This window comes from Nycticebus coucang, chromosome 9, assembly GCF_027406575.1.
Source record: "Nycticebus coucang isolate mNycCou1 chromosome 9, mNycCou1.pri, whole genome shotgun sequence".
Lineage (NCBI taxonomy): Eukaryota > Metazoa > Chordata > Mammalia > Primates > Lorisidae > Nycticebus > Nycticebus coucang.
In genome coordinates, this window is record NC_069788.1 from 12,301,870 (window position 1) to 12,313,922 (window position 12,053).

At 38.2% G+C, this 12,053-nt stretch overlaps 1 protein-coding gene across 41 annotated transcripts in view; it reads right to left on the reverse strand.

The window, feature by feature from the left end:
* The window catches only part of RIMS1 (regulating synaptic membrane exocytosis 1), a 546,022-nt gene that overhangs the window by 188,194 nt on the left and 345,775 nt on the right, over positions 1-12,053 (reverse strand). For all 41 annotated transcript variants that reach the window (XM_053601816.1, XM_053601832.1, XM_053601824.1 and 38 more), the window contains one exon: positions 2,026-2,093. In XM_053601816.1, the coding sequence (XP_053457791.1) occupies positions 2,026-2,093 (68 nt within the window). The remainder of the gene's footprint in view (positions 1-2,025; positions 2,094-12,053) is intronic.

Below are 12,053 nucleotides of genomic sequence, written 5' to 3' on the forward strand. Positions count from 1 at the left end.
TCATAGAAGTAAAAAGCAGAACAGAGGATATCACGGACAGGGAAGGGCAGGGAGGTGGGAGGTATAGGGACATATTTGTGAAAAACATACAATTACACCTAGTTAACAGTAACTAGTTCGGAGTAGGATACTGAATGCTATATTTGTGCCTTTACAACTCAAACAGTGTGAAGTACAAACAAAAGAAAAATGTTTGGGAGACAGATATGCTAATTAACCCCATCTAGTCCCTATACATTATATGTTCTGAACATCACGATGTATCCTATAAATATAGACAGCTATATCTCGGCTATAAAATAAAATTTAAAAAATAATAGGGAACCAACATGAAAACTTACATTATTTAAAAATATTTTCATTTATAATATCAATCTAAAACATATTTTAAAATACCAAGGAACGGATAAATAAACGGTGGCAATAGAATGTCATTCAGTATTTAGAAGAAGTGAGCTAACAAGCCACTAAAAGACCTGCAACTAACTATCCCGTATGAAATACATAAATATCGGGCGGCGCCTGTGGCTCAAGGAGTAGGGCGCCGGTCCCATATGCTGGAGGTGGTGGGTTCAAACCCAGCCCCTGCCAAAAAAAAAAAAAAAAGAAATACATAAATATCTGTGTCCAGACAGGGAGAACCTTCAACATATGTTGCTAAGTGAAAGAGGCCAATCTGAAGAGCCTATGCATACTGTGTGCTTCCAACTATAAGACCTTCCAGAAAAGGCAAAACTATGGAGATAGTAAAAAGATCAGTAGTCACCCACGGCTCAGGGGGAGGAAGGAAGCGAGTGATGAACGGATGGAGCCGAGGAGTTTCAGGGCAGGGAAACCGTTCTGTATGGTGCTGTAATGGTAAATATATGGTACTGTACTTGCGTCAAAACCCACAGAACGTACAACGCCAAGAGTGAAGCCCAGTGTAAACCATGGACTTCAATCAATAATAATGCATCGATATTATCTCATAACTTGTAACAAATGTGCCACATAAATGCAAGATATTAGTAACGGGGAACTGAGATGGAGAGGGAAGGAGAGAGGAGGTCTATGGAAACCGAACTTTCTTCTCCATTTTTCTGTAAACCTAAAACTACTAAAAAAAAAAAAATACAGCCCATTAATTTTTTATAAAAGTAAGCGCATCCTTTCCTATAGACACATAATTAGTGGTTATAGCATGATGCAATTATCCCAGCTAAAAAATACTTAAGCCAGGAACAGTGGTTCGTGTCTGTAGTCCCAGCACGTTGGGAGGCAGAGGCAGGAGTTTAAGACCAGACTGGGGAACATAGCCAGATACATCTCCACAAAAACTAAAAAGGTTAGTAGAGTGGGGCCGTACATGTCTGTAGTCCTAGCTGCTTGAAAAGCTGGATCAAAAGGATCACTTGAGCCCAAAACTTTCAGGCTGCAGTAATGGCGCCACGGCACTGCCTGGGTGACAGAGCAAAACACTCACTATCTCTAAAAAAAGTAAGATTTAAGAAAAACAAACAAACAAAAAAAAAACAACCTCTCTAGAGAAGGAAATTATTTTAGTCGGCTCTATCTTTGACTTACAACAATTTTCATTTAGAGCTACATTTTGCTTACAGTAGAAACTTATACTAAATAGTTCTAAAAGTAGTTAGCAACTAACTATATCTTTGAAAAAAAATGGCTCTGAGGTTCTGAAATGGAATTATTAAAATTTAAAAACATCTGCTAACATAAAGAAAAATGATTCTGTATTTTGAGTTATGAATGTGCATATTCTAAACCAAATAACATCTCAAGATCATTTATAAACAGTCATTATTTAATAACTGTTTCTTACTTCATTTAAAATTTGTTACAATTATTCAGTGATAACTGATTTTTTCTTCAAAATTTGTACTGTCTTGAATAAAATCAATATTTTGTCTAATAAAGTGTATAATGGAGCAGAATACTATTACCATCTATCACATATCAGACAAAGGACAATGGGCTGCATGCATATGCCCTGAACTCCAAACACTCCCTTCCCAGGAAGCTTACCGAACTAATAGGTGATGTTTCCCGGCTGTGCCACGTGGCAGGATCCAACCAGTAATAGTCTAAGTCACCTGCACGGCAGGGAAAAAAGGAAATTTATAACAGTATTATGAAAGTGAAGAGTATATCACTTCAAGGATTACTTCTCCAATCTATAAATGGTAACAGATAGTATAATACTGAGTGTATTATAATACTGAGCATCCCAGAATCCCTGAAATGAATAAGTGCTAACAATAAACTTCATACAATAGATGGATTCCTTTTTTTTCTCCTTATAAATCAGTCTAGAAACACACATTAAAAAGTATGGGGAAAAAACAGGGTTAATCTGCCCCTCTTACCCTCAAAGCACTATCCAGAGCAAGCCGCAACCTCCAATCTAGTGATGCTGGCTAATATTTTACTCACTGAACTAAGGTAAGTACTGAAATTTCGTGTCTGCCTTTCTACCCTTCTGAACATCTTTCAAAATTATTCTCCAGTCTTTATCCTCTCTCATCAACCCTAAAACATGACACACATTTCTAGAACGTGGTGATGAATAAATTAAATATCACAAATAACTTTTAGTAAAGTAAATACGTGCAAATGACACACGATTCAATTTGACTAAGGCCATGAAAAGATGTGAGTCCTAACTTTGTAGATACGAATTTATAAGCCTATATTTTGGATTTCTGGCTTAAAATTATAACGCTGAAGAAAGTATCTGACAAGAAAAGAAAAATATTAGTGAAAAATATCTAAGCTTTTGGTATTTGCACAGGATGAAAGGCCAGAGAAAAAGTGGGTAACCTATGTGAAAAGAGTATACTAGAGAAAGCAGGGGAATAAATTACCTTTTGTATTTTAAATATCAGATCAACTCAAAAAATTTCCTATGGGGGCGGCGCCTGTGGCTTAGTCAGTAAGGCGCCGGCCCCATATACCGAGGGTGGCGGGTTCAAACCCGTCCCCGGCCAAACTGCAACAAAAAATAGCCAGGCGTTGTGGCGGGCGCCTGTAGTCCCAGCTGCTCGGGAGGCTGAGACAAGAGAATCGCTTAAGCCCCAGGAGTTGGAGGTTGCTGTGAGCTATGTGAGGCCACGGCACTCTACCGAGGGCCATAAAGTGAGACTCTGTCTCTACAAAAAAAAAAAAAAAAAAAAATTTCCTATGGATCTTGAAAGAGAAAAAAAATACAGTACGTAAAGCACACCAGCTAATAATGAGATCTCTTTTGTGTAAATATGCTTGTCTCATACATGTGAAGGTCAGAAGCAAAGACTGTTAGGTCAATGACAGGCGTGAGAGATACAGGCACTATAAAAGAAATGCTGACATAATTATATTTATGTTTCGCACATTGATTGCTACACTAGAAAAAAATCTTTCTTTCCTGGGGCTGTGGTGTTTTATTAGGTCAAGATAGGTCAAGAGATGTGTGAGTTATATAAGCTTCATGAGGCCCCTGGCTCAAAACCAGCATAAGTTCAACACAACGCACAGAGCAGTCAATCTGTTAACATCTACAGGCATAAAAATCTATACGCTTCAGTTTCTTAGAAGCTGCTTCTTCTTTTTTTTTTTTAATTAAATCATAGCTGTGTACATTAATGTAATCATGGGGCACCATACACTGGTTTTATACACTGTTTGACACATTTTCATCACACTGGTTAACAGCCTTCCTGGCATTTTCTTAGTTATTGTGCGTATCTTATAAAGACTGAAGGCAAACAGGCCAATGGTATATCACGGTTACTGCAATAAATACTGAAATGTTCTTCAAATATGTCATGTAGGTTATACTAGTTTATTCTATGCAGGTTTAGAAATTGCATCAGCAAAACTCTATTCCATTGAAATTCACTTCATATTGAGACTGTACCTTTCTAAAAATCATAATATTTAAAATGTATACATGGGTTGGAGAGCACAGATTTATAAACTTCTACTGGACCACCTTCAGGAATATAGCAAGTTGCCAAGGAAAATTTTTTTCTCGTTTGTATTTACTATTTATTTGTAAAAGTTCACGTGCTTATTTTTAAAGTAGCTCTGTCTTTAGTATTATTATGATACCTGCCCCTCCTGAAATGCTATTTAAAATATTGATAATATTGAAATTCATAATAAAAATATTATTCTAAAAGCAATTATTATATTTTATACAACTTTATCTCTAAAATTTCATATGCTTGATACTAAGGCCTGATGATTTATTTTAAAAACTATGAAAAACAAACAGAACCACACTGAGATATCAGTAAGGGAGGGGACTGTATTTCTCTGAAGAAGAAAAATGAATCATTTAATTGAAAGCTGCTTTAAGAAGTCTCTGAAGTTAAAAATAACACAAAAATAATATTATTTTAAGGAGTCAAGAAAATAGAAGTTCATTGTAACCCTCAATAACAAGACTTAGGTCTTAAAAACTGCCCCCTTTGGGATCCTTCTCTGGCTTATGCCCTAATTATCCATGTGGTGGTTCAACTCCATGTTTCACCTCATTTGTCCTAAATATATCTAGATACACACATCTGGTGAGTATCTGCTATGTAAAAAGTGTTCCTTACAGGAAACGAACAAAAAGCTGATGTTTCTGGTAAAATTTAATGATGATGATCAACATCGTTTATTACAAAAACAGTTTTCAAATAGTAATATTTTATCACTTATATAGGCTTTGTGGGATGGTAATCTTGAATGGAGGGTCTAATTTAAGTGATTTGGTAATGGATGGATACCTAGTTCACCAGGAGATTCCAATGTGCAGTCAGCAATCTTACGATATTCTGTAACAAATATAGATGCTACAGATTTTGCAACTTAAAAAGTCTTGGGTTTTTTTGACCAATTTTGGTCATACATAGTATTGTAGATATAAACTAAACAGTGCTAACAAAAACATTCAATACTTCAGCATCTGATATTTGTATATATTTTAGTGCATAATTATACCTTCTTCATATTGTGAACAGTTTCTAATATTTTTTACATCAGTAATTTCATTATCACCCAATAAAATATGTATAACATTTTTGCTTAAAGACTTATAAAAAATAAATTCTAAAATCTAAATATGTACTTTTAAATTACATTGTTCCTTCTATCCATGTAATTATCAAGTTTGAAAGATACTGTTGTACTTTTGAGTAGCCCAATTTGTCTCAACAGTTCTTATTTCTGTGTTACTCATGGAATAAACAACACTCAATGAAACTCGCTCCATAAATATTCAGAATCTAGTATTTCATTAATACCAAACATTTTCTGTGATTATTTTTCTTAAAGATGATTAAAGATATTGACTTCCAGGTGGCTTAGCTGCAAAATGAAAAATCCATGCTATTTTCTTGTGGAATCAATATAAAAGTATCTTGGTTCTAATATTCAATATAACTTTCCAGGAACTAATTCACTATTATCATTTATTTAGAATCAAGAAACATCATCTACTTGAGTCTGCAGAAATGTCTCAAGTTCATAATGAGGCAGGTTCAATGAAGTGCTCTAAGTTTGAGTATTATTTCTTTGTAGGGAATTTTAAAACACTTTTATCCTATCCAATGTGAAAAAGTAGGTTTGTTAAACTTAGTAAACACGCAACTTTCAATGCACAAAGGTAGCTAAACGTCACGTGAATCTTCTGTAAAGAGAATTAGCTTTTCCTAAACCCAGATTAAAGTATGTAACAACACATTAACATACATCTCTAAAATTCAAAATTTTATATCTTCTTACGTCAAAGCACAATAGATTACAGAAAAAACAATCAATGTCAGTTGGAGCAGAAAGAACACAAATTCCTTCTAAGCAATAATAAAACACTATTTACAGATGCATGATTGAGAATGAATGAGTGTACCACACTGAGAAACTGTAAGAAAATACCGCTAATTTCATGATCTAACAATTTATGTGATAGCCACACTCGACCAACTGAGCATGTACCTACAACACAGGCAGTAAAAGAAAGTCTGTCTCAAAGCCTTGAATTATTAGACAATCTGAACTTCTTCCATATCCAGAAGAAATCAGGAGCATATTTTTAATATCATTATAATGAATGGTGATAAAAGATGGAATTCAAATCGATTCTAAGGTTGAGTCATAGTAACTCTACATAACATTTCCAAATACATCTCTGTAATTTTACTACTTGTCATTTCAAAAAATAAATGTTCTTCCTACATAGAATAGATTGTTGTCATTCAAAAAAATGCAAATTTCACCAACCTCAAATCAGAAGAATTATTTTTCCCAGGTATTTCCTAAATCTCTCTTTTTTTTTTTTTTGTAGAGACAGAGTCTCACTTTATGGCCCTTGGTAGAGTGCCATGGCCTCACACAGCTCACAGCAACCTCCAACTCCTGGGCTTAAGCGATTCTCTTGTCTCAGACTCCCGAGTAGCTGGGACTACAGGCGCCCGCCACAACGCCTGGCTATTTTTTGGTTGCAGTTTGGCCGGGGCCGGGTTTGAACCCACCACCCTCGGCATATGGGGCCAGCGCCTTACTGACTGAGCCACAGGCGCTTAAAACATTTTTCCACCTTTATTTTTAATATTCTACGGAGCAGGATATCAATTGGAACTAAAGAAAATTAGCCGAGTCCCAAGATACGTCATTATAGCATGGCACGTACACAAATTAAAACACTGGATAAACTATGCTTACTAATTTTTTTGTAATTAGGGCATACACAAAACTTCACTTACTTTTAAGAATTAGTTTTTCAGTTGAGACAAAGTAAGTTGTTTTTAAAAAGTAGGTCAGCATAGATGAGTTAGAAATTGTTCTGGTTATAGTGTAATAAAAATATTTGCATTTTAATTCAATTTAATATTTTTCGGGGAATTTATTTGGGAAACAGTGTTCATACAGAGGAATTTATGTCTGAAGTCTAAAAACTAAGATAAAATCCTAACTCTGAATTAATATAATGAAAATACCACTTTGACATGGTTGCCTCATATTCTAGTAGTCTATTTAAGATAGCTCTATGCCTGCAAAGGGAAGTGTGCTTCCTTCCTCCCCTAAATTACATGTAACAGTGGAGCTAACTTTAGAATAAATCAGCAATAATTAGCTATACCACAAAGTCCTAGAAAGCCTAATTTTACCCAAGCTAATTATTGACATGTTATTAAGTAAGAAACGTCTGACTTTCTTATGTACAGAATTTGACAGCTGATACCGCTGACATTTCACTTTGACACTTTTTTTAATTGTGAAGGTACATCTTCATTCTTTCTGTTGATTATCTTCCAAGTTTTTTAACAGCAATTTCTGATATAGCACACATAAGTCAAAAATTCGCGTTATTTTTGGCTATGAGCTCCATCGTGGAACCAATGCCTTACAGACAACTCACAATATCAATGAAGTGTTATTAGGAAAACACAGCTAGTGAATACACAGTATGTCGACTGTTTGAGAAATTCCATTCTGGAGATTTTAATATTGAAAACGAGCCACACGGGTGACCTAAGAGCAAGGTGGATCACGATGAGCTGAAAGCTGTAGAGGAAGAGAATCCATCTCAGCCAGTGAATGAATTAGCACCAAGGTTTGATATTTACTATTCCAACAATATTCGACCATTTGAAACAAATCTTTAAGACGAAGAAGCTGGTTCTGCGTGAATTAAATGGGCATTAGAAGAGAAACTGTCTTGAAGCTTGCCTTTCTTTGCTGTCACGACATAAAGGTGAACCCATTTCTATACTGTATTGTTACCTGTGTTAAAAAATGAAATTTTTGACAATCCAAGCGTTCAGGAAAATGGTTGGACAAAGGTGAAGAGTCAAAACACAGTCTAAACTAGAATATTCGTCAAAAAAGCTAATAGTGTCTGTCTGGTGGTCCAGGGCTATTACCCTGTACTATAGCTCCATGAAACCTGGTCAGCAGATTACAGAGGACACGTATGACTATCAGGTACATGACATGGTGAGGGGGCCTGCGATGAGGCAGCCAAGATTAATCAAGATAGACAGGTCAGTCCTCTTGTAAGACAATGCTGTTGCACAAACAGTGCAGCTCAAACTAGAGAAACCGGACTTGGAAACTATCATCACTGCATTCACCAGACCTTGCCCCTTCTTCTAGGCTTTAGACCACTTCTTATAATGAAAAATATTTGATTCTCAACAAGCTGTGGAAAACCCCTTTTGTAATTACATCATCAATTGCTCTCCAGGCTTCTATGCTGCTGGCACAACATTAAGACGGCAAAACTGTGTCGATAGTTAAGGCACATCTTGTACTGCTTCTTTTGGAGATATAATGAAATAAACTTAATTTGAAATAGGACATTTCATATTTAATGACCTAATGGGACTCAGGGAATAGAAATAAATATTTAATAGGACTAACTCTTAAAATAAAATGGGAAGAGGTACTTATTAAAAGTCAATCATTATCATATAATCTGTGAAATATTACATTATATTTCATAAATAAACGCTATACACAATGTTGCAAAACCACTACACTGCGTTTCATGATTGAATATTGTAATTCATGATGGAATTTGTCTAAGATCCTAGTATAGTGGAAATTAGTTCTCAAACACTTTTTGTTGATCTCATTCAAAATTCAAGCCAATAATTACTCCCACAAACAATTCTGAAGGCAAACGGTATATAAAATCAGGTAACAGAGGGAGGAGACAAGATGGCTGACTGAAGCCAGCTTTCCACAGAGGCTCCCATCCAGTAGGAGAGTTAAAGGACAAAATTCAGCAAGTAACCTGGTGAATTTGAGCTGCACTAAGAGAGAAGGTTGAAGAATGCACATCAACCCCACTGAGCCGAGCTGCGACCACAAGGATACAAACAAATGGTACAAAATCCATCACCAAGCGGACGGGAGTCCTCTCCCCCATGAGAATGGCTCAGAGTGCCCCACAAACAATCGGGCAGAGTTCAAAGGTCCTCCCACTACACTCCATGGGAGAGACCCTCTAAAAACTGGACCTACCTCCCCTACTAGGGTGCCACGGTGTCCTCCTGCCAGGCATAAAACTGTATAAACTGTATATAGTCTCTACCTGGAATTCTGAGTTCCCAGCACTCCCCTTCACTCACACTGAGGTCTGGAGGCCAGTCCCGGTCGGCGGAGAGGGGACTGCACCGGAGTGGCAGTTCCCTGAGGCACAGTGTGACAGCCATCTTTTGGTGACAATACGGCCAGGCATAAAACTGTGTAAAGCTGTGTATGTTCTCTGCCCACAACCCCAGGCTCCCAGCACTCCCCTCTGCTCTCGCTCCAAGGTCTGGTGGCCTGTCCTCCAGGGGTCCAGACTCTTGGGCGATTGCTTGAGGGGTGTGGACAGTGCTGGGCTGCAGCCGGTCGGTGCAGACTCTGGGGTACGGGAGCAGAGAGAGGACAGTTGGCCAGAGAGGAGCTACACCGGAGCAGCAGTTTCCTAAGCCATGGAACGGCAGACCTCTAGCAATACGGCTCACTACTGAATATTCTGAAGCCACACCCCCTGTCTCCCTGGGCAACCAGAGACTCGGAGTATAGGATTTGCCTGAGGCAACTCCAACTTGCAAACCAGGGAAACTCCCAGGGCGGGGCTGACCCAGAGGTCCGCTTTACTAAACCTAAGATGCACCTGGCCCTCAGGGGATCGTCAGCCTATAGACAATATAAGAGCAAAGACAAGTTGATTTGGAACTCAATTCAGCTTCTCTTCTGCAGTGGAACTGCAGAGTTGTTCTGTTCTGTTCTGTCAGTAACATTAATCAGGGGCGAGACTGGACCTGAGTGAAAACCCCCAACCTTCATCAAGCGCCCGAGGTTGTCAGGCCTCACCTCCTCCTGCTAGAGAGAGGCAGAGCGCAGCGGCCTGGAAGACTTCCTTGTGATTCAGGCAGGTGCAAACTCCTGGAGTACCGATTCACTACAGGCAACTGGGTCAGCCAACTGCAGGGCTATCAGTGACTGGGTGTGACAGTGGTGCAAGGTGGGGAAGGAGATAGCAACCTTCCCAGACTGATCTATTGGCTGGGTGGCTCCTCCTGACTCCACGCAGCACTGGAACAAGCCACACCAGAGTAGTCAACAGACCCCTGTGATCCAGTTCCCAGAGACCTATTAAACTCTCTCACCTGAGACAGGTGCAGACTGAGACAACTGATTTGGACTTTTTGAACTGAACCAATCGCCTGAGGAAAAATCAGGTGGTGACCTGGGTGCACAGTGGTAGGAAGATTTGATTTTTCTTTTCCAATTGTTTGCCAGTGGGGGGCGGGGTGACTTAATTGCTGGTATTTCTTCACAGCTGAGACTTCAATCCAGAGTATCTGTTTCACTAGGGTGGAACAGAAACCAGCTGAAAACAAGACAGAACCACTTAGCCCCACCACACCAGACAGGGCCCAAGTTTCTCAGGCCACAACACTGTACAGGCCCTCGACAAAGCCCAAGGGGGAAAAATAAAAGGGAATAAAACAACCATGGATGGAATCAGCGGAAAAACTCTGGTAACATGAATAACCAGAATAGATCAACCCCCCCCAAGGAAAGATATGGCAGATGTAATTGAAGATCCCATTCATAAACAACTGGCTGAGATGTCAGAAATCGAATTCAGAATTTGGATTGCAGATAAGATTAACAAAGTGGAATTAGGAATTCGAGGAGAAATTCAAAAGTTGTCTCAAGAATTTAATGAATTTAAAGACAAAACCACCAAAGACTTAGACACACTGAAGCAAGAATTTGCAGCCCTCAAAGATATGAAAAACATAGTAGAATCCCTAAGCAACAGAATGGAGCAAGCAGAAGAAAGGATTTCTGACATTGAAGATAAAGCCTTTGAACGTTCCCAAACTCTCAAAGAGGAAGAGAAATGGAGAGCAAAAACGGATCATTCTCTCAGAGAGCTCTGGGATAATTCGAAGAAGGCGAATATCTAAATCATTGGAGTTCCAGAAACAGATGAAGTGTCCTCGCTGGGCACAGAGGCCCTTCTGCATGAAATTATGAAAGAGAATTTTCCAGACATGCCTAGAGATTCTGAAATTCAGATAGTAGACAGCTTCAGAACCCCTGCACAACTCAACCCCAATGAGACATCCCCCAGGCATATCATAATTAACTTCACTAAAGTTAATATGAAGGAGAAAATCCTCAAAGCTGCCAGGAGAAAGAAAACCATTACCTTCAAAGGGAAGAATATCAGAATGACTGCAGATCTCTCTGCTGAAACTTTTGAAGCCAGAAGAGGGTGGTCATCAACTTTTAATCTCCTAAAGCAAAATAACTTTCAACCCTGGATCTTGTATCCAGCTAAACTGAGTTTCATTTATGATGGAGAAATTAAATACTTTAATGACATTCATATGTTGAAGAAATTTGCCATAACCAAACCAGCTCTTCAGGATATTCTCAGACCTATCCTCCATAATGACCAACCCAATCCTATACCACAAAACTAAACTCACTCAGAAACTTTTGATCAAACTCCAATTTCCACACTGGTGAAAGGATTAAAAATGCCCACTGGACTTTTGAAAAACTCGATACCCAAAACTTCACCAGACTTATCAATATTCTCCATTAATGTTAATGGCTTAAACTGTCCTCTAAAGAGGCATAGGTTAGCTGACTGGATACAAAAACTAAGGCCAGATTATTTGTTGCATACAAGAGTCACATCTTAACTTAAAAGACAAATACAGACTCAGGGTGAAAGGATGGTCATCCATATTTCAGGCAAATGGTAATCAGAAAAAAGCAGGTGTTGCAATTTTATTTGCAGATACAATAGGCTTTAAACCAACAAAAGTAAGGAAGGACAAGAATGGTCACTTCATATTTGTTAAGGGTAATACTCAATATGATGAGATCTCAATTATTAATATCTATGCACCCAACCAGAATGCACCTCAATTTATAACAGAAACTCTAACAGACATGAGCAACTTGATTTCCTCCAGCTCCATAATAGTCGGAGATTTCAACACTTCTTTGGCAGTGTTGGATCGATCCTCCAACAAGAAGCTGAGCAAAGAAATCTTAAGATTTAA